This window comes from Dermacentor albipictus, chromosome 3 (assembly GCF_038994185.2).
Source record: "Dermacentor albipictus isolate Rhodes 1998 colony chromosome 3, USDA_Dalb.pri_finalv2, whole genome shotgun sequence".
In the NCBI taxonomy this organism is placed as follows: Eukaryota; Metazoa; Arthropoda; class Arachnida; order Ixodida; family Ixodidae; genus Dermacentor; species Dermacentor albipictus.
Genome location: NC_091823.1, coordinates 85,202,764 through 85,230,425, shown reverse-complemented (window position 1 = coordinate 85,230,425; position 27,662 = coordinate 85,202,764). Strand labels below are relative to the sequence as shown.

The window sequence follows — 27,662 nt, the reverse complement described above, 5'->3', positions numbered from 1 at the left end:
ACTGCATTGCATGTTAACAAGGGTTGTTTATCCAAAGCACAAATTGATCATAAGAAACAAATGAGCAGTTTGCTTGCATGCACAGAACTTTTCAGGAAGTGTGTTCGCTGTATAGCCGGTAAAGTCTGGCTCCCTGAGAGACTTAGCCTCTTACTGCACTATGTTAGTTTTCATGTTTTGACTATACTATGCCGGCGGGGATAAAATTTATTGTACTTTTGCTCCAATTTCATGCCTGATTGCACACAGTTATGTTTTGAATTATTAGAAAACTATTAAAGAAATATTCATTTATGAATAGTGACTTCAATTCGAAGACTGAATTGAATAAGACACTATTCGATTCACCATTCAAAAGTTTAAAATATTCACCCATTTCCAGTTTTACTGTGTAGCATCATGGTGGTACATTCTCATATGTCTGTTCAGGTGGCCTGGCTGTACAAAGGACATGGAACAAATGCTGCAGGGAAAAGGTCGCTGGCCTTCATGGAGGAGTAGGTGCGACTTGAGGTTGCACTTGTGCGAGAAGGTTTGAGGGCAAAATTGGCACTGAAATGGGCGCTCTCCAGTGTGGGTACGCTTGTGCACTAGCAAATGTGATGGCCTATCAGTCACGTAGCCACAGTGGTGGCAGCAGTAGAAGCGCTTCTCCAGTGATGGTCTACGCTTTCTGGTTGCAGCAGAATGGCCACGAAACCTTGTTACTGCACAAAATAAAATAACATAAATCAGAACGGTCAGTTCCGCATACTTCGGGCAACAAAAACTACACTCATGAATGTAGAAAACTGGCAAGCCTGAATATGGTTGCTATGATTTTTTTTCACTTTCAGACATTAGAACAAGCAGGACAAGCAAAGGTATGAATGAAATAACATTTCAGCTTGCAAAAAACATGCGTAACAAAAGTGAATGGAAGAAATGTACGACTTTGCTAGAAATGGCACTGTGAGATAGAAAGCAACTTGCGCTCGAGAACAAGCTTCGGCGAAAATCCATATTCTCTTTTGGTTTATGGCTCACATTTGGAACACCACTTTTGGGACTGATCTGTCCCGCAACTTCAGTGTTTGTTGTTAAAAAAATTAGTGATGAGCAAGAGGAAGGGATGCTGGAGACTAAGGAAAGAAATTGGAAGGCACATGTTCTATACAGCACTGGAAAAAGTCAAGTTCGTTTCTTCCTGAAGAATGCACCATTGCAAATGGCAATGCCTCTTCAATGCAGCACTGAGGGTTTCTTTCACCAATGTTCAATGTTGGGCTCGTCGGTACTGGAACACGAAAAAAAATTACAGCACATAAGACCAGGACCCAAAGGGAGGTACAGAAGTTATGAAAGATGCGAGACTGATTGGTTCTTTGAAACAAGTGATGCAACATACAGTAGTGTAGTTACACAAAGAGGGGATTCATTGCTCCTTGAATGCATAATTCCAGCTAGCTGGTATACTGAGAGAAGTTCCTTGTTGAGACATGCTGAGGAATTCAGAATGTTAGACTCACCAGCCGGGAATACAGAGGGAAAGTTTGCCCATGCTGAACTGAGAGGTCTGGGTCATTCACAGGTTTGGTCCTGCAAACCAAAAGCATGCCTATGCAATCAGGTTTACCTATGCTGCTGCCGTGCTGCTAACTTAAAAAGGGAAGCAATCTGCAGGACAATTCTTGAGTGCACCAAAAAGTGCGCTTTTAGACTTCACACTGAAGTCCCACTATCAAAAAGCAGAAAGCAACTTTCTCGCACACATGAACTATCCCCGCCATCAGGTGGCACTAACACAGGAGCACTTGTGCCATCTGTTGTATCTATGTTACGACACTGGGTACTACCATTGTGTTTGCTATGCAGGAAATCTGAATGTAAGGAGACGCGCAAGAGTTGTGCAAGAAAGACATATGTCAGAGTATGCAACAGAGCTTATTGTCTCCACAAAGGATGTCTTCTTTGACTCCCATGTCTTCATTTTATGCTGTGCCTTGCTTCCCATATAATAGGATGATTTCATCTTTGATATGTAGTGTCAACATGGAATGCACATCTTCTAACGTAAATGATGGAATGCAATGGAAAAACTATTACGCAGGTTGGTGGCACACTGCCCAACATTAGGGGAAATGAGGAATAGTAAAACGAGGTAAAATGATATCCTTGCAAAGATGCCTGCTCTAAGAGGAACATCCTACAGCAAATGCATGACCCGTGTAGTGTTGCCTTTGGGGGTTGAAGTCCAGTGTCATATGATCACACTGACACGATAAAGTTCCTAAGTAGTCCTTAGAGTAGAGCAATCTCACACAAGATGCTTCAGTGTAAGGCAGGCATGCATGCTGCACATCCAGCAGGTGCTGATGGTACCCAAGTGTTGTCGTGTGCCATGGTGACTTCCATGTGCACACTATCTGACAAGTATGCTTTCTCTAAAGGTTGCACTTGCTCTCACTTCATGAATGTGGATTTGCACTTGCAACGCGATAGTGGTTTGCACAGTGGATGGTAGTTAGCTGGGACAGTTGAATACAGGACACTTTTGCCTCATTCTTTAATCAAATTGGCCTTCTCCGCTGGGTCCAGGTGGGTGTGGAGGTGTGCACCCGTACTGCAAGTGGGGTTTCACCGACACACTCGTAGACACAAGTGACAAAAGTACCAAAGCCAGCCACATAACTGGGTACCAAGTTCCCCTACACCTCTACTCTATTTTGCAAGCAGAATGCACAACTGCTTTTTGTTTGCTTGTTTTATCCCGTCAGTCAGAGACCCAGCTTAAGGAGCCTGGCCCAACTTGATGTTAGATGTTGGCAAGCCTTGCATGGATTGCTATGCGACATTCCAAAGCCATTTTGATTGCACGTAGCTCAAACACACATGTCAAAGGTCCTTCTTGTTCTCGTACTGATGTAGCCAGCCATGGGTTCCATTTTGGCCTGGATGGTGGGCGGCAATGGCTGCAGAGTGGGTCGCAGGATCCCAAGCACCATCAGTGAAGAGAGCACCGAGAGTCCTATCGCACCCACTGGCCTAAGCAAGGCTCATTGAGGGGGATGGGCCTCCTTATTTGTCTTTCACGTAATGGGTTTGTTTCCGAGGATCCTTTCATCTTCCTGTGGCGGAGTCTTCGGAGGTATACTCGAAAATTCATGGGGAGTGGGGGAGTCTCATAGAGGAAGCCAGTGTCCGACGTCTACCATGGTTCTATTTTCTTTCTTCAAGACTGGCTCCCATTGTAGAAAAGAGTGCAGAAGTGCTGAAGTTATGCTCTTGTGTGCCGAGAAAGGCCTATTGCAACACTGCTTAGATTCACGATATAAAAATTCTAGCTTTCTCTTTTTGTACATAGGTGAGAGAAGCATACAGCATTACTGCAGGCATGAGATATGAAGAGTGCCATGACAAGCGTGTGGTCAATTTTAGAGCCTGCTCCCCTGGTTCATTGTGAGGTCCCCTTGGTTAAATGGAGGTAGTACTTCCCAATGTGTTTCATTTCCTTAAACCATGCATTGGCACTACCCCATCTTCATGAAAGGGCGTGTCAAGGATAAGGATCTAACGCTTTTCTGGACTATGGATTGCTTGATCTGCTAGCCTGAGACAGACCTTGTTCTGCTCCTTGGGTAAGCCATCAAGTATGATGTATTGGGGCTTCTCAGCACATTATTTCATGCTAGCCTTACCTAAGTGAGTTGCAAGGTCTAGGGCTGGTACTTTAATGTGCACTCATGCACAATTTATGAGCGTTTTTGCTAATTACCCTCATCTAAATGTAACTGCTATGACTGTGATCAAACCAGACACCTCAGCAGCACAACACCGTAGCCACCGAGCTACAGCCGCAAGTAGACAGCTGGCTAAACATCCCGTGGGGTTTTGTCAAGTGTTACCACACGGACCAACAAGTTTGTACAAGACACACAATCGTGTGATGACAGCAGAAAGACAATGTTGACAGTGACACCGCTAGTATGGATGAGACGGCATGACTTAATTATTTATACCCTGGCAAAGAAATTAAACCGTTTCTATTAACTGGACTGATCATGAAGGTGGTAGAATGCCTCGTGACATCTATGTTGTACGAGGTAGCAAGAGGAAAAGACAGGAATGTGGGCCAATCCCAAAGGCATTGCAGTCAAGTACAATGTCTCAAAGTGCTGCTGCTAGTAGAGAAGAAAGGGAGAAATTGGCACATTCTCTTTTATAAGCAACTTGTTGCTATTCAACGAGACACAGACAAAAGACAATGGTAAAGTTGGCCATCTGTGCACTTAATTTAAGTGTTTGTAGTTTGAAGAAAACTGGCACATGCAGGTGCTCTTGCTTATGCTATTCAATGTGACTCACACGCCAGTCGTTTCAGGTAGCTAGTTGGTGCTGTTATGCAATAAGTGTATGAGTATGGCATAATTGTTAGAGCACCATGCTGGCACACTAGGAGGCCGGAATTCAATCCCAGCATGGGTAAACATTTTTTTGTTGGAGGCAACAAAGTGGTGCAAGGAAGCTACCTACCTTCCCTAGCTCAAAGTGCTTCAAATGAGGTAAACAATGCCTTGCATAGAAAAACTAGGGCGCAAATTTAATGCTGGTACTTCTGCAGCTAACAGCAAGATAGTTCAACAAGGACATGATTCAAGTACATGGATCTTAACAATTAGCTTGGAATGTCATTGTGGCTTTTTCCATAGCTTTAAAGGGACGCTAAAGACAAATATTAAGTCAAGCTAAACTGATAGATTAGCGCTCGAGAATGTCTAAGGCATCACGAACAAAGGTTTAGTAATTGAGAAACTGAGGTAAATGCAGGACACGATTAGAAACTCCTTTGGAACATTCAAGTACTAGCCTGATGATGAAGGCACTCCTCATTATAATTCTGTCATTACTAATGTCAAATTCTGTCAAAAGATAATTGTACTGCATTAAAAGATAAACGAAAATGGTACTTGTCCAGTTATATTTGATTTTGAAAAAAAAAGAACTCCCGGACATTACCCTTGAGTACGACAAGGGCGCTCGAAACATTTTTTTGTCCACTCTGTGCTGCACTGGTTTTGCTGGCTTGTAAAACTCACACAAACTGCAAGAAGCAGAGAATTCCAGGCCCATGTGATGTTGCAAGATCCTGAACAGTCCACACCACTTGACCAAGAGCAGCTGCAGCTACAAATCCAATGCTTTGCCTTAGCTCTGTTTTGCCATGACTGCGTGTCTTCATTTTGCACAAGTGTTGCACCGTCAGGTGGGTGCCGTTTTACTCACCGACATCAGTAAAGGACGGTGATGGTGTACGCAACATTACCACTCCTCAATTGAGGGTAGGTGGTTTAAATTGTGCCAGAGGTATGTGGACCCTTCAGACACAATTTTCATGTAAACTAAGTTTCTTCTTGGCACGAAACAAGCACTGCGAGGTTTCTTGAATGGTACTTTAAGAGCCCACGTCTACCTAGTATTTGCCTTCAAGTGTCCTTTTAAAGACAATTATTTGTAATAACAAGTATGCTCTACAGCAAACATTCCAATCTTTAAGCAGCTTTCCTCATTTTAAAGAAGAGGGTTCATATTATCAAAAACAGTTTACAAATGTAACTGCAAGCACAGATACATCAGCAAAAGTAAACAGCACAGATTCACTAGACACAGTCATTTATTCAGTGGGTTGAAACAGACATATAGTGTATTCAAATGATAACGAAGGTTAAACAGCTATTTGCTGTGAAGGATAGCCAACATGAAAAAAAATATAATAAAGAGATCTGAACAGAATGAAAGAATAAGTTCAATGAGAAATGCTAAACGTACTATGTCTAATAAAAATTATAAAGAAAAGGTAACGTTTCCGCATGCACCCAAATTCAACATTGAAGATAGCAATTACAGAGATATAAAGAAGTTCAGACATACAGCCACTCAAGCCGAAGGCTCGAAATAAATATCCATTCTTGTGGCTACAGACATAACATTCACCAAGTACAAACGGCACATATGTGAAGAGGGGGGAACAATATTATCGGCAATGAATCGGCTGCACCAGCATCGAGGCGGATGAACGTGGGCGCAGTGCTATATGGTAGGAAGTCAGGCGGAACAATTGCCGGCTATGTATGCCAGGCTAACCCCGCCTGCTTCAACATCACCACCACCACCACCTATAGCTTTTGACAAAGCAGACACTGCTTCAATGACTGCAAAGCGTAGTCAGCGACCCACTGGATTGGCTCGGCCCAAAAGATCTGGCGATAAAGGAAAACACTTTTCCTTACCCTTCCAAGCTTTCTAGAACCAGAAGCTCCAGAATTGCAACACAATGTAGCCATCACTCGGCAATCCAACCTCTGGGTGGATTTGTTTTGTTATGTTTGGCAAACACTGTACATACCATAGCTTTTGCTATTGTGCACAAGTTGACTCTATCAAGGTTAACATGCTACCACATATCATTTCAATATTTATCACATGAAAAAAAAAAAGAGGGAAAGAGAAATGGCATCACAATATAACAATGTCTAAATATATTAATGTGCTCTCAGACTGAAATACAGAAGATTAACAAAGGCATCTCATACAAGTGCCATGAAAGGTACCCAAGATGTAAGGAGTTTACACCAGCCTGAAATTGGTGCTAAAAATGGGCAGCTAGGATAAGTATTTATAATGCTGAGCAAACGAAAGTGTCGTGATAAACACCTGAATGGAAATCATGGTCACTTCTAACAAACTGCAGACACAATGTAATTAAAGAATGAGGTGTGGAATAAATGAAGAAAAGATGCTACATGATGTAGAATCTGAGATCCAGGTTTACAATTTATGCTTTTATGTCTGTACAGCTTCATTAGACAGTATATTCTATGGCATGGTGCAGTCATAGCCAACATACTGTATTGACCAGAATCTAACACATACCTTCATTCAGAAGAAATAATTGCCTGTGCATTACAATCGGATACAGAACCAAAACAACATTTGCAGTGTTGGCAACAGCTTACTGTCAGACGCATCATCACCTTCACAAGATGGCAACGGAGCACGTTTTCGTGAAGGTTGCTATGGGTTTAGTTTTATGCTCTACTATGAACTGGAGCAGTATTCTCGGTCAATTACTTTTTGAGATGCATACCATAATTCACAGACTAAAAGCCCCGTTCTATTAAAAAAAATTTTGTCAGTGCATTGCAACTGCATGACTTCTATATGCATAAAGGCATGCAGATGGGTGAGACCTACGTGAGCCCCCCCCCCTGAGAACAAGAAGTCGTGCACAACAACATTTTGAAAGAAATCGAACTTTGTATTGTAAATCTTTGTATTGTATTGAACTTTGTACTGTATTGTATTGTAAATTGTAAATCGAACAGTAGAATGATTGTGGCGATAGGTGTTAGCTCCTTGGCTCGCCGTGCAGGCAGCACAGTGGCAGCCCACTTGGCCTCCCCGATTTTGTTTAGTGCCCTGAAATAGGCAAGTATGAAATTTTTGCGATGAGTGTACAAGTGTGCATAATCAAGCTTCATCATGTCGACCGAAGTGAGATAAGCGCATCTCATACACTGACACAACTTGCATATCAATTATACTTACAAAAAGGTATAATTTGTAGTCCAGGAAATACGGCACTATCACTTTCGTGAGATTTCTCATGACTGAGCACCAGATGTGGTGGTATATACGGCTGCCAGTGTTTCTGGTGCTATGCCATACTTGCTATCTGCATGTAGTGCCAGGAACACTGTTGGTTGCATATTTAAACAAGTACAATGCAGAGTCACGTAAAATCTTGCAAAAGTGATAGCAGTACAGTCGACTCTCGTTACAACGGTCCCTGATAATTTGACAAAAAATGTCCATTTTATCCGAAGTCCGTAATATCCGAGACGCCTCACCTCCGAAACTTTCGTTGCGATGTTTAACAACTTTATTGCAAAAAGTGAGTGACGAACGTCCAAAGTAAAAAACAAAGTCACAGTTTTACCTGAAAGGTGAAACATCGATTGCGATAGCAAATTAAGCAAGATAAGCGCGGCAGCAGCCGCGAGCGAATTGTCCTTCTTGCTGTCTCTCGCTTCAAAGCGAACTAAACGTCGAAAGCACAGCGCATACGAAGCTACTGGCACTGGGTGTGGCTTGTCCACATTGCAGACCACTTTCAAGATACCGTGGCCGCACGGATGTGCACTTTGTCCACATCACAGATTGCTTTTAAAATACAGCGCCCGCATTGGTGCGCACTTGGCCCACGTTGCAGATCGCTTTCAAAATACGGTGCCCGTGCTGACGCACACTTTGTCCACATCGCAGATCACTTTCAAGATGCGCACCCGCGTCGTTAGCAGCAGCCATCGAAGTAGAACCCCCCCCCCATCTTTCCCTTGCATGCGAAAGATGGCACACTTCTGCCCCACTTTCCTCCCTCCCTCGCGCGCAAGATACTGAGCTGCGATCATATGCTGACCCTCGCAAGTCTGTTGCCAGCCCATGTCGACATGGCTAAAGTCCCTTTTATCCGGCTGAGTTTGACAAAAATTGACGCTAATTCCGTCCGCTGTAGCGAACAGACCGTTGCAGTGTGGTCCGTTAGAAGCGAACTTCGTTGCCTTAATAAAACAGGTAGAACAAACTAAGGCTGAAGTATGGTCCGTTATAATTGAGTCTGTCATAAGCGGGTCCGTTGTAACAAGCGTAGACTATCTCTAAAAGTGATCGCCCAAGAATACTTAGTATCTGTGGCCTTTAATAAAGCAACAAAGCACACGATGACATGCTACTTTCATTAAAGGGACACTAAAGGCAATTACTTAGTCAACGTGGACTGTTTAAATACCATTCCAGAACCCTTGCAATGCTTGTTTCGTGCCAAGAAAAGACTTAGTTTGCGGGAAAATTGCATCTGAAGGGTCTGAATGCTTTTTTTCAAAATACGAATTTCCCGAGGGAGTGGTTACGTTGCATACGCCATCATCGCCTATTGCTGCCGTTGGTGAGTAAAACCCTGCCCGACAGACGGCGCTACCGAGCCAAGACAGAGTGGTGGATTCGTTGCTGCAGCTATTTTTTGGTCAAGCGGCATAGACTGTTCGGACATCCCGCGACATTACATGGAAGTTGAATTCTCTGCTACTTGCAGCTTGTGCGAGTTTCGCGAGCCAACCAGTGCAGCACTAGGCGATAACAAAACTAGCGAAACGCGAAAGCGCGAGTGGCGCGAAGCCGAGTGGTATTGAAGCCTTTTGACCACCCGCGTCACTGTCAAGGGTAATTTCAATGAGTTCTTTTTCTAAAAAATAAAATAGAACGGGACAAGTAGCATTTTATTTCGTCTTATAATACAATACAAAGATGTTTTTTGCAACGAATGTTTGAGTACTAGTGACAGAATATAACCGAGGAGTACTTTCGTTATCGGGCAAGTGCTTGAATGTCCCGGGGGAGACTCTAACCATGTCCTGCATTTACCCCAATTTCTCAATTATTAAGGCTCTGTTCGCGATAATACTGACGCCTTCGAGAGTCTCGAGCACTAATCTATCACTTTAGCTTTACTTAATATATGCCTTAGTGTCCCTTTAAGAAAGGTAACTTCTGCATGTCTCGTTTTACTGATAGCGAACATTGGGGGAGCATGTTACGTTCAGATGCACCTTTATTTTCTTACATTGAACCCGCAAAAATTGGGTTTGCGTTAAATTTGGGGATGTGTCGGAATCAGGTAAATACAGTATTTGCTCATGATTTAATGGCACACAGGCACAGCCAACACATAGGAAAAGAATTATGGCATTTTACAGCAACCTGCATTTTTATTTTAACAACTTCTACAAAAATTATTTTGAACTCACTGCTGCCAATTTGTTCTCACTCTAATGTTGCAACAAGAATGCATTTTTCAGTCCACAGTACTGAATAAAGTATTTGGCATCCTTGCATGACAAGAATAAGGAGAACAGATGGGCTCCATTCTCTGCTAGTTACAACATGAAGCTAACAGAGATGAAGCCAAGGAAAGCACCGGGGAAAGGAAGTTAAAGAGGTTCATAGGGCAAGCCGCTTCAAAAGCTCTGAAACACAATGCATCACTGACACAAGCAAGTGTCCAAACACCGTATAATATCTTTGTATAATCAACATTATAGTACAATACTGTGAGTTAGGAACTTGGTAGTTTAGAATAGCAATATGAAGTCAGCCATTCTTCTGTAAACACAAAGATACAATAACTTTAAAATGTGAAATCACATATTTGCACAGCTCCCTCTGAAACGTTCGATATCATTTCTGCGAGCACAGTCGAACCTGCATATACAGGATCTGAATATTTTGATTAAGTTGTTTTTATCAAGCAGAGCAAAAGTTCCCTTGCTGATACCACTAAAAAAATGAAAACACTGCCTGTTTATTTTGAACTCCTACTACATGACACATGCACTATACTGAATAACATGGTACAGGCCATTGAAAAGGCCAACACAACCAGCCGTGCCTTGCTCATGGAATGTAAGAACACTCTTCTCCCCATCCACTTCCTACCTCGATTCTCCATTCTCCAGGGATTTTGTTTTCCCGCTGGCCATACACTGGAAGAATCAATTGGGGTTTAAAGTTTTGTTTTAGAATTTACTGAATGCAGACAGTGTGATGACCTTGCTAAGACACTGTTGGATCGTTAAGATACTTTTTCTTTTTTGAAATGTCAGCGATAAAAGTGGAAACACTCTAACGTACCAGAAGTGAGCTTTCCCAGCCACTCTCAATCTTTGGTGCAGCAAGGTACAGAGTGTGGCAATTAACGTGGTAAAATAATCGTGCCTATAACTTTACATTAAATGCCATAGTCTTCAAGAAGAAAAGGAATACAATAATTATGCAGTTTGGTAGAGAATTACCTTTGCCAATAAGTCTAACACAACTGTTTGTTGACCATAAACCAACATCTTGCGACACAAGTCGTATCCCATCGTCCGTCAAGCAAGTACACTGTGCTTCGCTTGGCTGCTGTGGGAACACTTCCAAAAATGTATGCAGATTACTGAAGTTATATCTGTGTCTCTTGCCCCTTTCTGTAAGCATGAACTGTCAGTTTAATTCAAGCAGATATCTTGATCGACTGCTTGAAATGAAGTGTAATTTGACTAATGAGTTTTTGTAACACACCCTTTAACAGCAGACTGTGGTATAAAATTTTTTAAACAGGGATGAAGTACCTCAGACAGGCTGGCCAACGTTTCGATAGGTGGACCTATCTTCGTCAAAGGCGGCCTCGTCATCCTCGGCGTGTTAGTTCCCTCTTGTAATCTCTCTCTTTAAAACCAGCCGCCAGCGACAACACCCGCACGTGACGTCACTGCACTAACCCTTTAAAACTAACACGCCGAGGATGACGAGGCCACCTTTGACGAAGATAGGTCCACCTATCGAAACGTTGGCCAGCCTGTCTGAGGTACTTCATCCCTGTTTAAAAAATTTTATACCACAGTGTGCCATTCCATCTGCCAGCCCCTTTCTTGTTTTTGGCCTTTAATAGCAGGTCACAGAAGGCAGCATTATTTGGTATAAGTATAGTAAATAAACTCTATATTGCAAACTCAGGTTCTTGAGACTTCGTACCATATGACAGATAAAAAGGTTACTTGCACTGAATACTAGCAGCAACACATTTCACTGCACATAGTGAACAGCATACAGCAAAGCTCACTGTATACTGATCCATAGAAACTATAAACAAATTACACTGCCGTGCAATATTAACACTCTAGACACAAAAATGAAGAATCAAAACCAAACAAATCAATGCCAAGAGGCATGCATAAAATTCCAAAGGATACCGGTATTCAGAAAAATCAGGACAAAATATATATTAATGGTTATAATGATGAAGAAAAAAGCAGAAAATAAAGAAACAGAAACTGCAAGCCACTGACTTTTTCTTGCTAAGTGCGTCAAGTCATGGCAGTGCATCCCCAGAGATCCCAACCCCCGAAAGAAAGAATGTTTTTTTATGGTTGCTTCTCTTGCTGCCGTTGTAGTGCTTCAGCAAAGAGTGCCAGTTAAGTCTAGTAATGATGGCAGATCAGGTACTTGTGCTTTGCACCTGTGCTTTGCATCTGTGCATTTCCTCACGATGCCGTGGTATGAAGCATGTCCTTTCACAAAGCCTTGCAATTTAGAAACCTCAGATGCACCATTCAGTAAGCTTATGTTTGCCGCAACCTCCAAAAATTACAGGAAATGACTGAATTTGCAACAACGGCTTGCTTTGCAGTATTTCTGTATAAACAATTTTTGACATAGCAAGCTTTTCTTTCACTTACACCTTTCAATATATCAGTGTTCAAATAAAGCGTAATATCATGGCTGTCTATATGTGTGCCCCTCCCACTATACTAAGGCACTGGAAAATCAGTGGAAAAACCTTAACTGGCCACAGAAGTGTCTCAACAGCTTCTTTAGTTTTGCTGCACCATTTTAAAGAGCAACTTTATTTATTTTATTATTAAAACATATTATAGTACATGGTTACATTTCTACTCCCCGACATACCAGAGCGCTATGCAGCATACTGCATATGTAGCAGAACTTCATTTATCCCTCAATAATGAACCACTTCCGCGTACAAAATTGGTGTTCTCTTTCTCTATGGTAGCAGAGTGATGTGCTCACAAAAATCGTTCAGGCGAGCAGCCCACACAAAGGAGATACAGCAGACTGGGCAGAGGAATGGTCACTTGTCCGTCTGGATGCACAAGTGCAACTTGAGGTCTGCCGTCTGCGAAAAGCTCCAAGAGCAAAAGCAACACCAAAATGGCCTCCCGTCTGTGTGGGTATGCACCCCCCGTTTGCTATGAGAGATGATAGTCTGAGGGTCATATAATAACACTGGTCACAAGGGTCATGGCACCTGTGCAGTGACACTTGGTGCTTGATGGTTACCAGATGGCCATGATGCCATCCTGTTGCTGCAGAAAAAGAAAGGGAAAATAAAACAAGACAGCTATTGATCATTTTATTTACAACATGAAATTACTATATGCGAGATAGAAAAAACAAGACATTCTGAAATAACGAATTTCATTTTATCATTCATTTTGTTTAGAAGCTTATGCTGCACACTGAGGTGCTATCAGTGTCCAATGGGACATTAACAGCGGAGAGCATAACTGAAGGTATAGTGCATACCCCGTCCAGTCACCACCATTGACAGGTGCAACCATCTGGCTTGACCACACTGCGCAATGATGCTCTTCCTTTTCGTTTCTGCTCTGGTTATCTTTAATTTGAAAGTGAGAAAAGAAAAAGCAATGAAAACAGAAGCTAAAATTTCACAGGACAGGGTCAGTATTATTGCCCGTGCGGCGAAACCCTATGTGCTGTCAAATGAAATGCGAACAGCGGTGTGTGTGGTACAGTTATTGCAGTCATCATTACTGCGCTGTCATCTTTTCTCACTTTCACATAAAAGAGAACCAGAACAGAAATGAAAATATCACAATATAGAGGGACCATCACCACGTAGTGCAGTCAAACCGGATGTGCGCACCTGTAAATGGTGGTGACTAGACAGCGCGCCCTGTACTTTCAGTTATGTGCTCCGTTGTTTGCGTTTCATTTGATGCCGATACTATGTAGGGCTAAAGGTGTTTTGCAGCACCCCACGAAGGCCCTGTTTATCTTAGGAAATTCTGGGTCACACAGGTGCTGCATGATAGTGAAAACCAGCAATGCAATTAGTTTTTAGGCAATAAAATAAGAGATGAACAATGATATCATTATATCACAGCAATAAACAAATACAGAACAAAATAGCAAGAAAAATGTAGCAATACACAATGCACAATTCCATAATACAGTAATGTAAAGAACTACTTTCTTTAATTAAAAGTACCGAGGCCTTTACTACAGAAGAAAATCGAAACAAGCCTGTTCAAGCACCTATGAAAAATAACAAAAGGAAGCAACAGAGCCAGCGTTATGTATCTCACAATGCTAACAGCAGTCTTAAGATTCCTAGGAGGCAGATTGTTGCTTCAATTTTTCATAACTAGACAAATCTATTTCCGCAACAGTCAAAAGTTTGTGGTGCAGTCGAACCCACTTATGATACCAGTTTTAACACTATGTCGAATACAACAATGAGCAGCTGATGCACCGTCCACTTTTTCTATGTGTTCCATGGAAAAATAAGCCACATACTACAATGCTCCCATGCTACATTACGGTATATAACAATTAAATCTGGCTACTGGGTGTGCACCTCAAAAGAAAAAAAAACATGCAAAAACCCAAGGAGGAAGGGGGAGCCACTTTGTCACGCTTGCCTTTGTGCCACGCACCTTGCACTGCATGGCTTTGCTGCATCACATCACCGGCCTTGCGCTTCCCTCTCCCTTCCAACCTCTCGACGTCAACTCCCCACCCCACTGGCGAAAGCCATCTGCGACGGCGACAAAGTCCTGCCTAGCGCTCTGTTTTTGCAGCTTAGTTTGCATTGATGCGAGACACAGCACAAAGGTCAATTCACTCACTGCTGCCACCACGCTTCCTCACTCCAGCGTTTTGACAGTGAATTTTCAAGCACAAAGTTCAATTTATCATGCATTTCACTGCACCAACAAAATAAGCAAATTGCAATGTTTTACATTTCAATGAGATACGATTCTGGCACGATACCTGCCATTTCCCCTCAAGCTGTGTGGTGTGAGCTCCCCACTGTGTGGTGGTGCCTGCCTTCAGCGCAAGACATTAACTAAACTTTTGAGTGCACTATGGAAGAGTGCCCGCATTCTTATTAAGAACAATACAGTTAAACCTCATATAACAAACTTCTTGTCAATAGAGCACCATGTATATTGAACCTCAATGTAACGAAATGTGTTTATCTACAATTTTAACATAACAATATCTCCCTGTTGCTGTGAAGGTATATTGAAGCAATAAATGGAAACTGGAATTACATGCGGATGCTTATGAACGCACCTCTCAAACTGCATGCCACACGACCAAGTGGCCACCGAAGGACAGCAGCATGGCAGCAAGACCCTCTTGCTGTCATGTTCCGTATAAAGTTCAAGCGTGATAAGACCCTATCGAGCACCGCATGATTTGGTTGTAAGGGAAAGTGTGCAAAGGTGAGCCGAAAATGATGGTGGCTTGATGTGGGCCGTTTTCCTAAGCAAGTAGGGGGAGGGGGTAGCGAGTGAGCAGTAATGGGATCAAGGATGCGCTAGGAGGTTGTGGGAAGTGCACATCTCTTCCTCTAGTCCAGCAGTAGCTGAGCATGGCAAGCGCATATGTGGCCTGCGCACCCCATCGTGGGGTGCGCAGGCCACATATGACTGGCACTCCATGACTGGAAAACCTGTCATGACTGGCAAACCTAGATGGCTGTAGCTTCTTGTGCTCTGCCTCCCCGAGTGCTGGAGGTGGCATAATATTCAGTTTCGGAGATTTGTTGAAGCAAGAGGTTTGCACTTTTCCTGACAGAACCGTCCCATTGTCGGCAACAGTACCAGCCGCCATTGCGGAGTAGACGCACAAGCTTCACAAGGCTTACCTTGTACTGCCATTGTGAAAATATTGTCAAAATAGCAAGAAACCATATCATTGGCCACCAACTCTCAAATTTATCAAAATATTTGTTTCTTCCAATCAACCTTCATGCCGCAACGGCGCATGTGCCCTGCCCTAGCGGATTAATCACAAAACGTTTTGGAAGGGTCGAACGGGCTACGCGCCGAAAAGTCACCTGGGAGAAAAAAAAAAGAAGTGCTTAGACGCGCGCTGTTGTAAACACTCGTGCCGCCTACCGTGTTGAAACGTGTTGAAACTCCACTGGTAGCTCGATGTCGGTGCGGTGCCGTAAACGTATGCAGCATAAGACTGGAACTCCACTTTAAAACAGAAAGCGGTCAGGGCTTTGTCCGAGTTGTCCGGACTGCACAGTAAGCCAGGTATACAGTCGCCGCGTTTTATTGATGGCTAGCAAATATAACGAAAAACCCGTGCATTACACTTGGGTGACACTTAAAAAACATCACGTTACCGGTGAAGTCTTCTTGCAGCATCGGCCCTCACTTGCTGGTGGTGGCAGTACGTGCTTGACTTCACGTACTCGTTTAAGGCGCAGTAATGCTGGGTCGATATGAGAGCGACAAGACGCTCGCGCCGAAGTATGATTGGCCGGCTGTTTAGCACAGTGCGTTGCTGAGACCATTTTATCATACCAAGTCGACAACGCAACCGACGAGCGTGAGTTGTTGTAGTGCGATGGGCTTTCTTGTCAAGTGCACTGACAATCAGCGCACCGACCATCATTCGACCAAACCCTGCGTCGAACGGACAACGCAATAGCGACAGCGTCTCTACTTGTATATATAATTAATCACGCTCAAACTGAGTCAAACACGCCTACCAAATTGAAATGCACAAGCTTCAACCCTTTCAAGTCATGCACATTAAGTTCGAGCCAATATTGATTATCTTCAGTGAAGGTCAAGCCTGGTGCAGTAGAGTTCACGCGCCCGCTACCAGCGACCTGAACTGAAATGTAGGCAGTTAGGATGAAAGAAACCACTTCTATAATTCAGTACTGGCCTTAACGATTTGAAATTGGCTACTCTTCACTTTGCACGATGCATACACAATAAGCAGCAAGTGGAGACACAGCGGTGTGCCAATATTCATATACGTCACAATTCCCGTAGGCTACCGGTCGCATTCGCTACTTACGTACATGGGTAGGCCTGTACGTCTCATGCCGACAAATTTCTCAATTTCATAGATTCACTGTTTAACTCTGCACTAAATGGCAAGCAAAAGCTGGCACATTTGGTATACAGCTGCATAAACATCCGTCTTGCTCAGTATACTAACGGTGTCAGTGAGGGCATCCACATTTTCATGAGAGAACACGGCCTATAACTTAGCACATATGCGAGCAAGCAATTTCCTCTAATAATGCTTTATGGCACGTGCCAACTGCAAGTATGATTGAGTTAGAGAAAAGTGAGAATCAGTAATAAATTAACGACCGGTAATATATGTATCTGGGTCACTTGTTTGAGTGGTGCAGTCTCTCACCATCCTTGGCTTGTTTCAGACAGAAACAACACGGCACATTTGCGCAGATATGTATGTTTTGCTACATTTTGTCATTATTCCATATCAACGGTGCACCTTTTCCACAATCTTTGACGCTTACAAAGATCTGCAGCTGTATATGTCAATGTAAACAAGTGAACCACTTTGATAAATCCAACAAGGAAGGCTGCGCTCAAAGACTTTTTGAATATGCAAAATGTCTAAATAATGTGCAAAAAGAATGCAAAAAGCGAGCTCCAAGTGCAGTAATCAGCGACAACAAACTCTAAGGTAGCCGTGTCGGCAAACGGAACTCAGCGTGCCCTTATCGCCCACACTGTTTGCACAACAGCGCACTCAGGCCTGCTCACTCAGTAATCGGTGAGTGCTACATGGCTTCCAGGGACACCATGCTACTCGAAGTAGCCATTAATAATGATAAGTGATCCACGAAACACACAACAGACGCGCACTCAACATGGGCAGAGGGAGGTACACAAACCAACCGGCGAAAGCACCGGCACCCTTCCAAAACGTTTTCAGTGGTGCGCGGCAGAGGGCAGCACAGGAAAATACGGATTGCCTAATAACTTGGAAAGCTTTACGGCCTCTTCTAAGAAAAATCCGTTGGCGGCTACTTTTCTTGAATAAAAGGTTGACATTGCAATATAACAAAATTTCTTTATAATGAAGTAAAATGCTAATTTTACAGACTTCATTTTATTGAGGTTTGAATGTACAATGATACTTCCTTTTCTGTGCGAATAAAATACCTAGTTGCTTTCCTGCACTTAGGATTGTCATGCACATTGTTATAAATAAGCCAGGCCTACTCACACAATAGAGCAATGTACTTCACTGCGTGGCATCTGGGTGACGCCTTTTCATGTGTCTGTTACGTTGGCTGGGCTGTGTAAAGGACATGGAACAGAAGGCGCACGGGAATGGTCGCTCGCCCGTGTGGAGGCGTAGGTGCGACTTGAGGTGGGAGTTTTGCGAAAACCTTTGGGAGCAGAAGTGGCAACGAAATGGCCTCTCGCCTGTGTGAATGCGCTCGTGCGTTCTCAAATGTGCCAGTTTTTCAGTGACGTAACTGCAGAGGTGACAGCGGTGGTGCCGTGGCCCCTGCTTTGGCCTCCCACCTCTGCCAGTCGCTGAACGGCTGGAACGACCTAATGCTGCACAAGAAAATGAGATGAACTATGTGAGTATCGTTTTTAATTGAAAGCAAAGCTGCAGCTATGAAACATCAAAGAAATTAGAGTGCAAACATACTAATGCAACAACAAATTTTTTTTCTCCTCCTATAACAATTAATTAAGGCTAAATCTTGTGTCACTGAAATGAAACCTCAACTTGCCAAACACAAGAACAGTAAGGAAAGGCCTTTCCTATAACAAGTTTCAGTGCTTATTGGCAGCGTAGTGGTCAACGGGCATAGCAAACTAGAAGGATGATTGTGTCATGTGTTTACAGTAGATTGTTCGTGAAGTTGCCTAGTTCATGTTAACCCTCTATTGCATGGCGTCCCATATTTGGCACACACCGGTTACCATTTTTGTGCATGTGCGAGATGCCCAGTTGAGAATGTGATGCCGTCAGAGTAATCTTCATAGTTATGCGCACTTATTATGGGCAAGTGCTGCCATCTCTTGAGCGATATGCAAAACAGAGGTGAAGTAGATTTTGGGATGAGACGTGAAACTCGTAGGGTGCAAACACGAGCAATTGGTATTTTTTCTCTGAACATTTTCACCGCAGAAACATAGAAAAATTAATTTGGCATATCTTATGGCCTTATCAATTCAAGCCCTTTATTAGTTTTCTCAATTTCGTCCGCAACTACAGCAGAGATTTCGAAGTCGGTGTGTGCTATATTTGGCACAGTATGAACTTGAAAGACAAAAAATGGTAACGTGCTGCCATCTATTCAATAGCCCGAAGCTGCAGGTCACTCTATCACAAGATGGAATTTTGTTGCTCGGTACAGTGAGGAGAAATCGTCTACCAAACTGTCGCCTGATTAGCGAAAAGGAACTGAAATGTAAAGGACGTGGTGCTTCAGAGGAACTCAGAAGCACGATAGACGACGTGGAGTTATTGTGTGTGCGTTGGTACAATAACTGTGCCATGACATTCCTGGCGAGCTTTGTTGGGAGAGATCCAGTCCAAAAGACTAAGCGCTGGTTTACGTCCACCAAGGAGTTTCGCAAAATTGATTACCCCAGCGTAGTAAAGGTCTACAACAGACACATGAGCAGGGTCAACCTGCTGGAGTCACTGCTTGGACTTTACCGCATACATGTCAGGCCGAAGAAATGGCACTTCGAATTTTTACGCACATTCTAGGCTTATCGGTAGTAGCAGCATGGCTATTGTACAAGAGGGTGCAGGAGCTGCTTGGGAAGAAACAAGTACTACCGCTGGATCAATTCAAAACAGAAATTGCAGAATGCCTTACCTCGCATAACAAGTGCCTACCCAACAAGCGACCAGGAAGGCCTTCTAGTCAAGACATCGAATTCCAGGTTCAAGCCAAAAAATGTACGGGGACCAGTTGCCGCAATGCCACCCAAAGACTTCCGATCTGACCAAGTCGGCCACTGGCTAGAATTTGATGAGAAGAGACAAAGATGTAAGCGGCCACCGTGCACAAAGTAGTCGTTGGTAAGATGCAGGAAGTGCAATAGTCATCTGTGCCTGAACGCAGCAAGCAACTGTTTAATTTCATTCCACACATTGCGCTAAAAAGGCCACCATCCGTGAAGCTTTGTTTTTCCCCCATGGCAGCAAGACTGCTCCGCCATCTTCATGGTGTGCCATATTTGGCACAAAGCTGTATCTCTATTAATACAGTCATTATAACTCTGAAATATTTTGTTTATGTGTTTGCTCATGCAATCAATAATAAAAGCTGAAAAAGTAATTTTTAAAATGACTTTTTCATAATTCATGCAATAGAGGGTTAATATTTCTGGCTCAGTAGAAGGTTACTACTAATGATGCAAAAACTCTTAAGAATCTATTTCCACATAGAACGTGTTAAAGATAGGCTAAATTGCATGGGCTGCAACGTGTTATTTGTTGCTTGGCTAGCATGCACATGCTGCTCAGAGGTTTGCGGCACAAAACTAGTGAGGTATGCACTGCTGGGAAATGTGAAAATGCTGAAAAATACAGCTAACTGCACTGAGCCAGTGCAAGTGAATGTTTGCTGTGTGGCAAATAAACTGTAGAACAGTAGCTAGCTGGGCAAGTCGGCACATCTGCATTATTAGTAATTACAGCGCACACTATTAACAAGTACGAATAACAAGGCACTTGTGTTTCGTCTCTTTTCGTTGTCCTTGTTATTAGTGCGCGCTGTAAGTAATAATAATGTGTGGCGAATGGCTCCTAAAGCTGGCTCTGGTGAACTCTTGCCCAAGCATAAAATAGCATAAAACACTTCACAATAAATGGAAAACGCACAATGCACAAGTATTTTAAAGCAGTTCATGCTAAGTGGCAAATACCGTCCATCACAATCCAGGAGATTTAACTCGGAGAAAGCAACCAGTACAGAGTAAAAAGAGCAAAATAGTGTACCTCAGTCGTGCTACTACACCAGAAAAGAGTAAAACAGGACAGCAGGCACTACACAACCCAAAATAAATTATGTGCAATGGCTAACTCTTATGTTTCTTTCAATTTCCAAAAGGGACACAGAGTTTATGCTGCTCATACACTGTCACATGCAACCAGGTCCATCACTCCCTCACACAGATGCATGTAGTTAATTCATGAGGTTCACAATTTAGAGGCATACCCTACATAAAGAGTGTTCCTTAGGAATCGCACTACCGAAGAGCAAACAAATGCAGTTAAGGAAGAAGCTTTTTTAGAGTTGAAAAAGATAATGGCCACATCCTTCATTTGGTTGAACATCACAAAACAATTTTTAACAGTGCAATTACTAAAGCATGCTTCAAGTAAAAAAAAAATTTATACACAGACAAGTAGCATTTGCACAGCCACCAATATCACAGCTTAATGGACACAGAAATGATGCAAGAAGACCGACATTAAGATATCAAAAAATACATTTTTCTTAACCTTACTGCCAACCATTTGTAATCACAAATGGGTTCTATGGCAATAGTTATTTACCTTTTTCAAGTTACCACTCCACTTTCTTAGAAGCATACAAACAGTATAAATGTTTACGACATTGTAAGTGACACAGACTTCTTTTATTTAACAGTCTGAAACAGACAATGTGAATCCGAGCCCATTCTTAAGCTTCACCATTACACTGCTATAGAAACAACAATATGCAATCAACATTGAATAAAAGAAAGGATATTTAATAACAGCACGAGAAGAGCCAAAAATAAACTATGCCAGGGAGAAGGTACACAAAGCTGCACACAGCAGCAAAAAGAAATACTTTTTCAATTGTAAGGCATCAGCAGAAAGGGCACCCAGGAAATGACATTGATTCAGCCACACACACATCATAGAGGCTGGAGAATGAGACATTTACTAACTGGTTAAACTTGTGGATAGAGAAGAATAAAGCTATTAACCTTCAAGTTAGCAGCACACTTTTCCTGTCATGTCCACCAGTATTTCAAACATAGGATTTTGCATGAAGGCTGCTGTATATCTATCTGAACCTAAGCTTTGTATCGTGTTCAAAATTTTGTTACAGTTGGCCTTTGAGTACATCTGTGTGACCCTGTTTGAATGGCATTAAACTTGGGATAAAAAAACTAGTTATTGCTTTTTTTTTATGTGGCACTGGTACTACACACATACCCTAGCTTTTTGTGTTAGCCACTATGCGCATAAAAATGTTCTGGCCATAGTTGTCATTCATAAATATGCAAGTAGCTCAGGCATGGACTGCTCTGTGCAGTAAAAAGAATCCAGCAGGCACGCAGCAAAGCAGGTTTTATCAGTCTGTCGATCTCACTGGCATTCATGAGTGGCCATTTGACAGGTTGTAGCACGTCTTCATTCTGTGGCAGAAATCAACGGCGACATAACATGAGCTGGAGTAAAAATTTCGGTTTGCAATTGTATGAGTGTTTCTTAATCAAATCTATATTTTGCATTTTGTTTTATAGCAGTTTCGTTCTGCAATGTTTCGTGCATTAGAGTCTGTGTCGTTTCACACATACACAGTGCAGGAGACACCAAACAAACAAAAGTCTACACACACTGTCTCTTCCACCCTACCTTTCCTTTATCTCTACAAATTTATGCTAGCTTTGCATCATGAACTACAGCATTTGGAACATGCCTTTTTTTTTCCCCCTCTGACGTACTATTCTAGTCCTATTAACCTATTCTAGTCCATTAGTTATCTGATGCCCATGAATGTACAAGAAACAAATAAACAACACGTATGCACCGCACTTCTAAAAATGTACAGGTTGTTTCAAGTAACTTGTGCCAAGGATTCAAAAAAAGTGGTTAGCCATCATGTGGCGCTCCATAGAGTACTTTTTACATTGTGCTTAATTAGTTATTTAACCAAGATGAATTATGCAAAATTTTTAATATTCACTTTAGGGTCAAGTGCCATTCATTACTTTGTAAAGGGGGTTCAGAAACAACCAATTCAATTTTTTGTGGCAACGTACACGCTGCATGGTGATTTTCGGAGGTGTAAGAAAGCCTGCGAAATATGAAGTAGAACCATGCGACTGCACCCATGCGCTATCGTATTGCAGTGCTCTCAACCATGCGTCAAACCTATCGCTTATCAGGCACGACGGCGCTTCCTTTCCGTGTGCCAGCACCAAAGATGCTGACGCACTGTGAAGCCAATGCCTAGAGCTGCGGCCAACCACTTCGCCATGGTTCGTGTGCTCGGTTCTTTAGCACTAACTGCGATTGATAGTGCTGCAATACGATAATACATGAGTGCCGTCGCATAGTTTTATTTCAAATTTTGTGGGCTTTCTTTAAAAGCATAAAAAATTACCACGCAGCATGTACATTGCCACAAAAAATTCGATCGATCGTTTCTGAACCTCCTCTACAGTGCAACAAAACGCACTTCGCCCTAAAGTGAATATTAAAAATTCCTCTTAATTAACTAAGCGGAATATAAAAAATACTCTAAGGAGCACCACATGACAGCAAACCATAAGCCGTTGGTTTCATTCAGTTGTGGCCAACTACTTTAACTCCTTAGCACAAGATATGCGAAACACCCTGCATAGTACAGCAGCCCGGCAGTTAAGACGGTGCTAGCCAAGAGGTTCTTTGTGAGAATGTGTATAAGCCAACATGCTCCACCATATACACAGAATGAACGAGCAAAAAAATCAGATGAAAGCAGGGGAAAATAAAAGGTGATGTTGCTAAGCCAACTTTGCAGACATGTGCACAGAAATATGGGAAACCATTTTAAGTCCTTCGTCCAGTTACCATCGATGAAGACACATCATTTTTGGTGAAAATGAATGTTGACAAATAAACAAAAACATGATGACCAGTAAACATTAATGATAATGCAATTAGCATTCTTAGAGTACTTCAAGCATATTCTGGTGCCCATCTGTCAGTCTATCTCTCTGACCGTTTTACCGCCGACTTGGGTCATTGGGTAGTCCATGGTGTAATTGGTAGAGTATTTGGCTGTTGTGCTAAGGGAACCAGGTTCGAAACCAACTGTCAGACCACTTTGGTCTGACAGATACAGATACTGTGTGTCACTTACTGGGTAAGTGACACACAGTATGTACCGCTCTACAATAAACCTGACGCCAACTTGGGTCTCTGGGTATGTGCTGCTCTTCAATGGACCTCTTTGATCACAGGGTCACCCACGCCCATTATGTCTAAGCCTTCCTGTGGCCCAAAGAAAGCTTTAATAAACATGGCCTGTTTTATCCCACTGAAATTGTAGAATTGTGGTTGCAAATTAATGACTTCACGGCTTGATAGGCTTTCTTTTTTTATGCATGAAATTGATCTCCTCACTGTTAACTAGAAGTACTGACTAGCTAGTCGGTGCTGTACAGCGGTGAAAGGACCCATTGTTGAGTCTACCTGACCAGACCAACGAGCCCATGTCAAACCACTGAGAGACAGGCAATAAAAGCTTAGCTTTAAAATGTGACAAGTTCAGGAATCATATCAAGCGACAGGTTGATTCCCCACTTGAACATACCGTGCCGACGTATACAGTCAACGTCCATTTATTCAATCTTAACGTGAACGTCAAGTTTAATCAAACCACACAGCAGGCCGAATTAAAAGAAACAGTAAAAAAAAACATTCGAACACGCCACTGCTTTATTTGGTGGTATTTCCCACAAGTTTAACGCGCCCCCGTACCAAATGCGCAGCATTTCAATGAATTCATAATACGAAACAATCTCAAATCTAACACGCCAGATGTTATCACACGCACACATGTTCACAACAAATACAATAAAGGTAGTATGCCGCCGGTTCTGGCAATGGCAAATAGCTCACCTTCACAGAGAGAAGGAATGAGAGAGGTTAACCAGGTTGCACCTAGTTTGCTACCCTACAACACTGGGAGGAAAAGAAGCTGGCAGAAACTACGGAAATGAACACGTGGTGCGCGCACGCACAGATAACAGCCTTCACCGCACAAAAGACAATGGCAGAGCTCAGTAGCCTTGTAAAAGTACAGCAGCTAGTGCTTTTGCGGCCCACAGCACGGATTACTTTCGAGACCTTAGTCCGTTTTTCTTCTGTGGACGCTTTGTCGTCCAGTCGGCTTGAAGTGGCACGCAATGTCTGTCTTTCATTGTTAAAAAAGAATGAGTATATAATGGGACATTTATCTACATTGATGACTATTGTAGTCTATCTAAAAAAACCTTTTTAACTTGTTTTTCACCGTGCAGTCCACTAACTCCGCAACCATTGCGAACGAGATGGCGGCCTACGTCATGACTAACCACCTTGCCAGTTGATCTTGCGATGCATGCAAGTATCCGGAGCGCCAAGGGCACGTTACGCGCCTCTGTTGTTACTGCCTGCATGCACAACAACTTATCTTTTGAATGAGCCTTCGTAAGCTTGAATGCAGCGCGTCGTCGTCGCCATACAACGCATAAATAGAGTGTACTAGATTCGGAGAGTGGGTCCAACGAGGGCTCCGCGCTGAGGCATTTTTTATTGAAAATCCAGAGGGCGCCACCATCGCCTTCTTCTGGAGGCCACGCCCCCGCGCACGGCGGAGGCCGCGGCGGCGCCGGTCGAAGAGCGTGCCCCCCCCCCCCCCCACCAGAAAAAAAAAAAAGCACGGCCGCGGTCGAGCGCAGCGTTGTAGTTGCGTTCGAGGATGACCGTGCCTGGATTAGCTGGAGTCACGCAGTCAGATGGATCGCGTTTGCAGTTTGCTTTCCTTACCTTATGTGCGTGTTTCACTGTGTCATGAGAAAACGAAATTCATAGCTGATATTCCGAAGAAATGAGGACCATGTGCCGTAATGGGATGAGTTTAGTGTGTGGCATAATTAGGTATTAAATAAAGATTGGTAAACCTTTGTTTTCTTCCTTTCTCAAGGCGATATATTGAATGCTAACAAAATTTCCCCGATGCCCTAATAACGGCAGCGATTTAAGATTTAGGGAGCCTATATGGGTCACATTATTCTTTACGTGCAGCACATTTTTTTGTAGGTTAATTGTGGGTTTTGAAAATATTTACGGAATAGCATTTTTCTTCCCTATTTTTGTGCGTCATATACGCCTGAGATGTAGTTGGTTTTCCAGACACCCTGGGTGAATAAAGCAAAACACATTGTTTATATAGGAAGCATGTTATCGGTTGTCTACGTCTTCGAGCTCGCGCAGGTTTCCATTGACACATGCCTCCAATCTGAATGACCGTTCAACTGAGAGCGGGAGCGTTCTCTTTGTTGACCGGCCTTCATCTGTTGCATATGAGGTCGTTCTCTTTCGCGTGGGCTGCTCGGGTGTAGGCTGCTCGTAGAGATAATCCTGAAAATACGGCAAAGGATTGCGGGTACCGCAACAGACCGAAGCGCAGGCTTTCCACGCTGTGTAGATACTTCCTGGCCTTCAATGATATGCACATAATGCCTCAGTATGTACTTTGCATCAAAGTGCAGCTCACGAATGGAGTCCGTGCGGTGAAGAATGAGCTCCTGCACGCGTCGCCGTTCTTCATCTTAAGGACTCCGAAGAGCGAGAGCTTGGCAGGACCATTTCAATCTACTGTATACGTTGATGCAACCCACTACACAACAGTAGTTCTTTCGCAGAAGTGTGCTCATCCTCTCAGTCTTCGAACACTGCCAAGTCGCCGAGTTACCAGACAAACCATAACACATATGCGAGGGCCGTCTGCGCGCGTAGATATCGTGCAGACGGCATCGTTTGACGGAAGCGAGGAACCTCAATTCGTGGCAAAGCAGTATTTATATTGCATTCTTTTTTTACATTCCTGGTACACAAATCAATTAGAGAGAAAATGACGAAATAAACACAAGCACGACGGCGTGTTCAGGAGACGGCGGCGCGTCGAGCAGACGACAGCTGGGCGCTGCCGTAACCACCGTCGGTAGGCGTGGTTCCGCCGGGCCGTCGAGGCACCGGATTGGCCGGAACGTCAGAAGAAGGCGACTGCAGCGCCACCACAAATTTCAATGTTTTTTGCTTCACTCTCGCCGCTTGTCGGGGCCTCCGCTGGACCCACTCCCCCATTCTAGTACACTCTAGCATAAACAAGACGAGTTTGGCCGCCATGTTGTGATTACGATGGCGCTCGCTCTGACAGTAAGTGGTAGACCCTGCAGGCCGTCGCACGCTAACGTCACGAACGCAGTTTCGGTTTCGCATGTAAGCTATTTACCAACTTTATATATATGTATATGTATGTAATAAGAATCACACAATCACGCATATTGTTCGTGCAAAATCGGGCAATATTGCTACGGCACAATATGTGCGATCACGAAAGGCCAGCAGTGTGAAGACGACGACGACGATTAGAAGCTAGCGCGGGCTGTTGCCTCTTGGCCAAGCGCAGCGTATTTTCCTTGTAAATATATTTGTACATAGCTTTTCGTCTGCGTCTTCCTACGTAACATATCTGGTGGAGGTGCGGGGTAAGAAGATGCGGGGCGGGGCGAAATCGAAGAAGCCGGGCGGGTATCAGGGCCATCATTACCAAAGCATTCCCAACACTACTTGAGGAAAGAGTGGCTCAGTCTGCATGCACGCTATATAATATATTAGCCTAGAATGGATGAATTAAGACTCTTAAGGTGGGACACTACAACAAGTGCTTTTGAATCCAGGCCCAAGTGCTTGGATTCAAAAGCTGCGCCAATTTTACTACTGTGCATATATTGAGAAATGTAGAAGTAAAACACAATTGTCAAGTAATGGTGGATGTGAGCACCACAATTCTGACTTGTTCCACACTGCAAGTCCATGGTTTAACCAGACTGTTTCCTAGAGCAACAAGGCAACCTCAACCAAAACACATACCCATTGTTTCTACTGCATGATGTCAACTCACACCTAAAGATCTCCAAGAATTTCGATAACACTGCAACAAACCTGGACGTCATTATATATGCATT

The 27,662-nt window shown here is 43.2% G+C and overlaps 1 protein-coding gene across 1 annotated transcript in view; it reads right to left on the bottom strand.

Annotated features, from left to right (window-relative positions):
• Positions 1 to 9,511: 9,511 nt before the first annotated feature.
• The window catches only part of LOC135898944 (zinc finger protein ZFP2-like), a 42,953-nt gene continuing 24,802 nt past the window's right edge, over positions 9,512 to 27,662 (bottom strand). Inside the window, exons 4-7 of the mRNA XM_070536462.1 lie at positions 24,944 to 25,209; positions 17,911 to 18,251; positions 12,658 to 12,953; positions 9,512 to 10,574 (exon numbers count right to left, since the gene is read on the bottom strand). Of these exons, the coding sequence (XP_070392563.1) occupies positions 17,929 to 18,251; positions 24,944 to 25,209 (589 nt within the window). The 3' untranslated portion in view covers positions 9,512 to 10,574; positions 12,658 to 12,953; positions 17,911 to 17,928. The remainder of the gene's footprint in view (positions 10,575 to 12,657; positions 12,954 to 17,910; positions 18,252 to 24,943; positions 25,210 to 27,662) is intronic.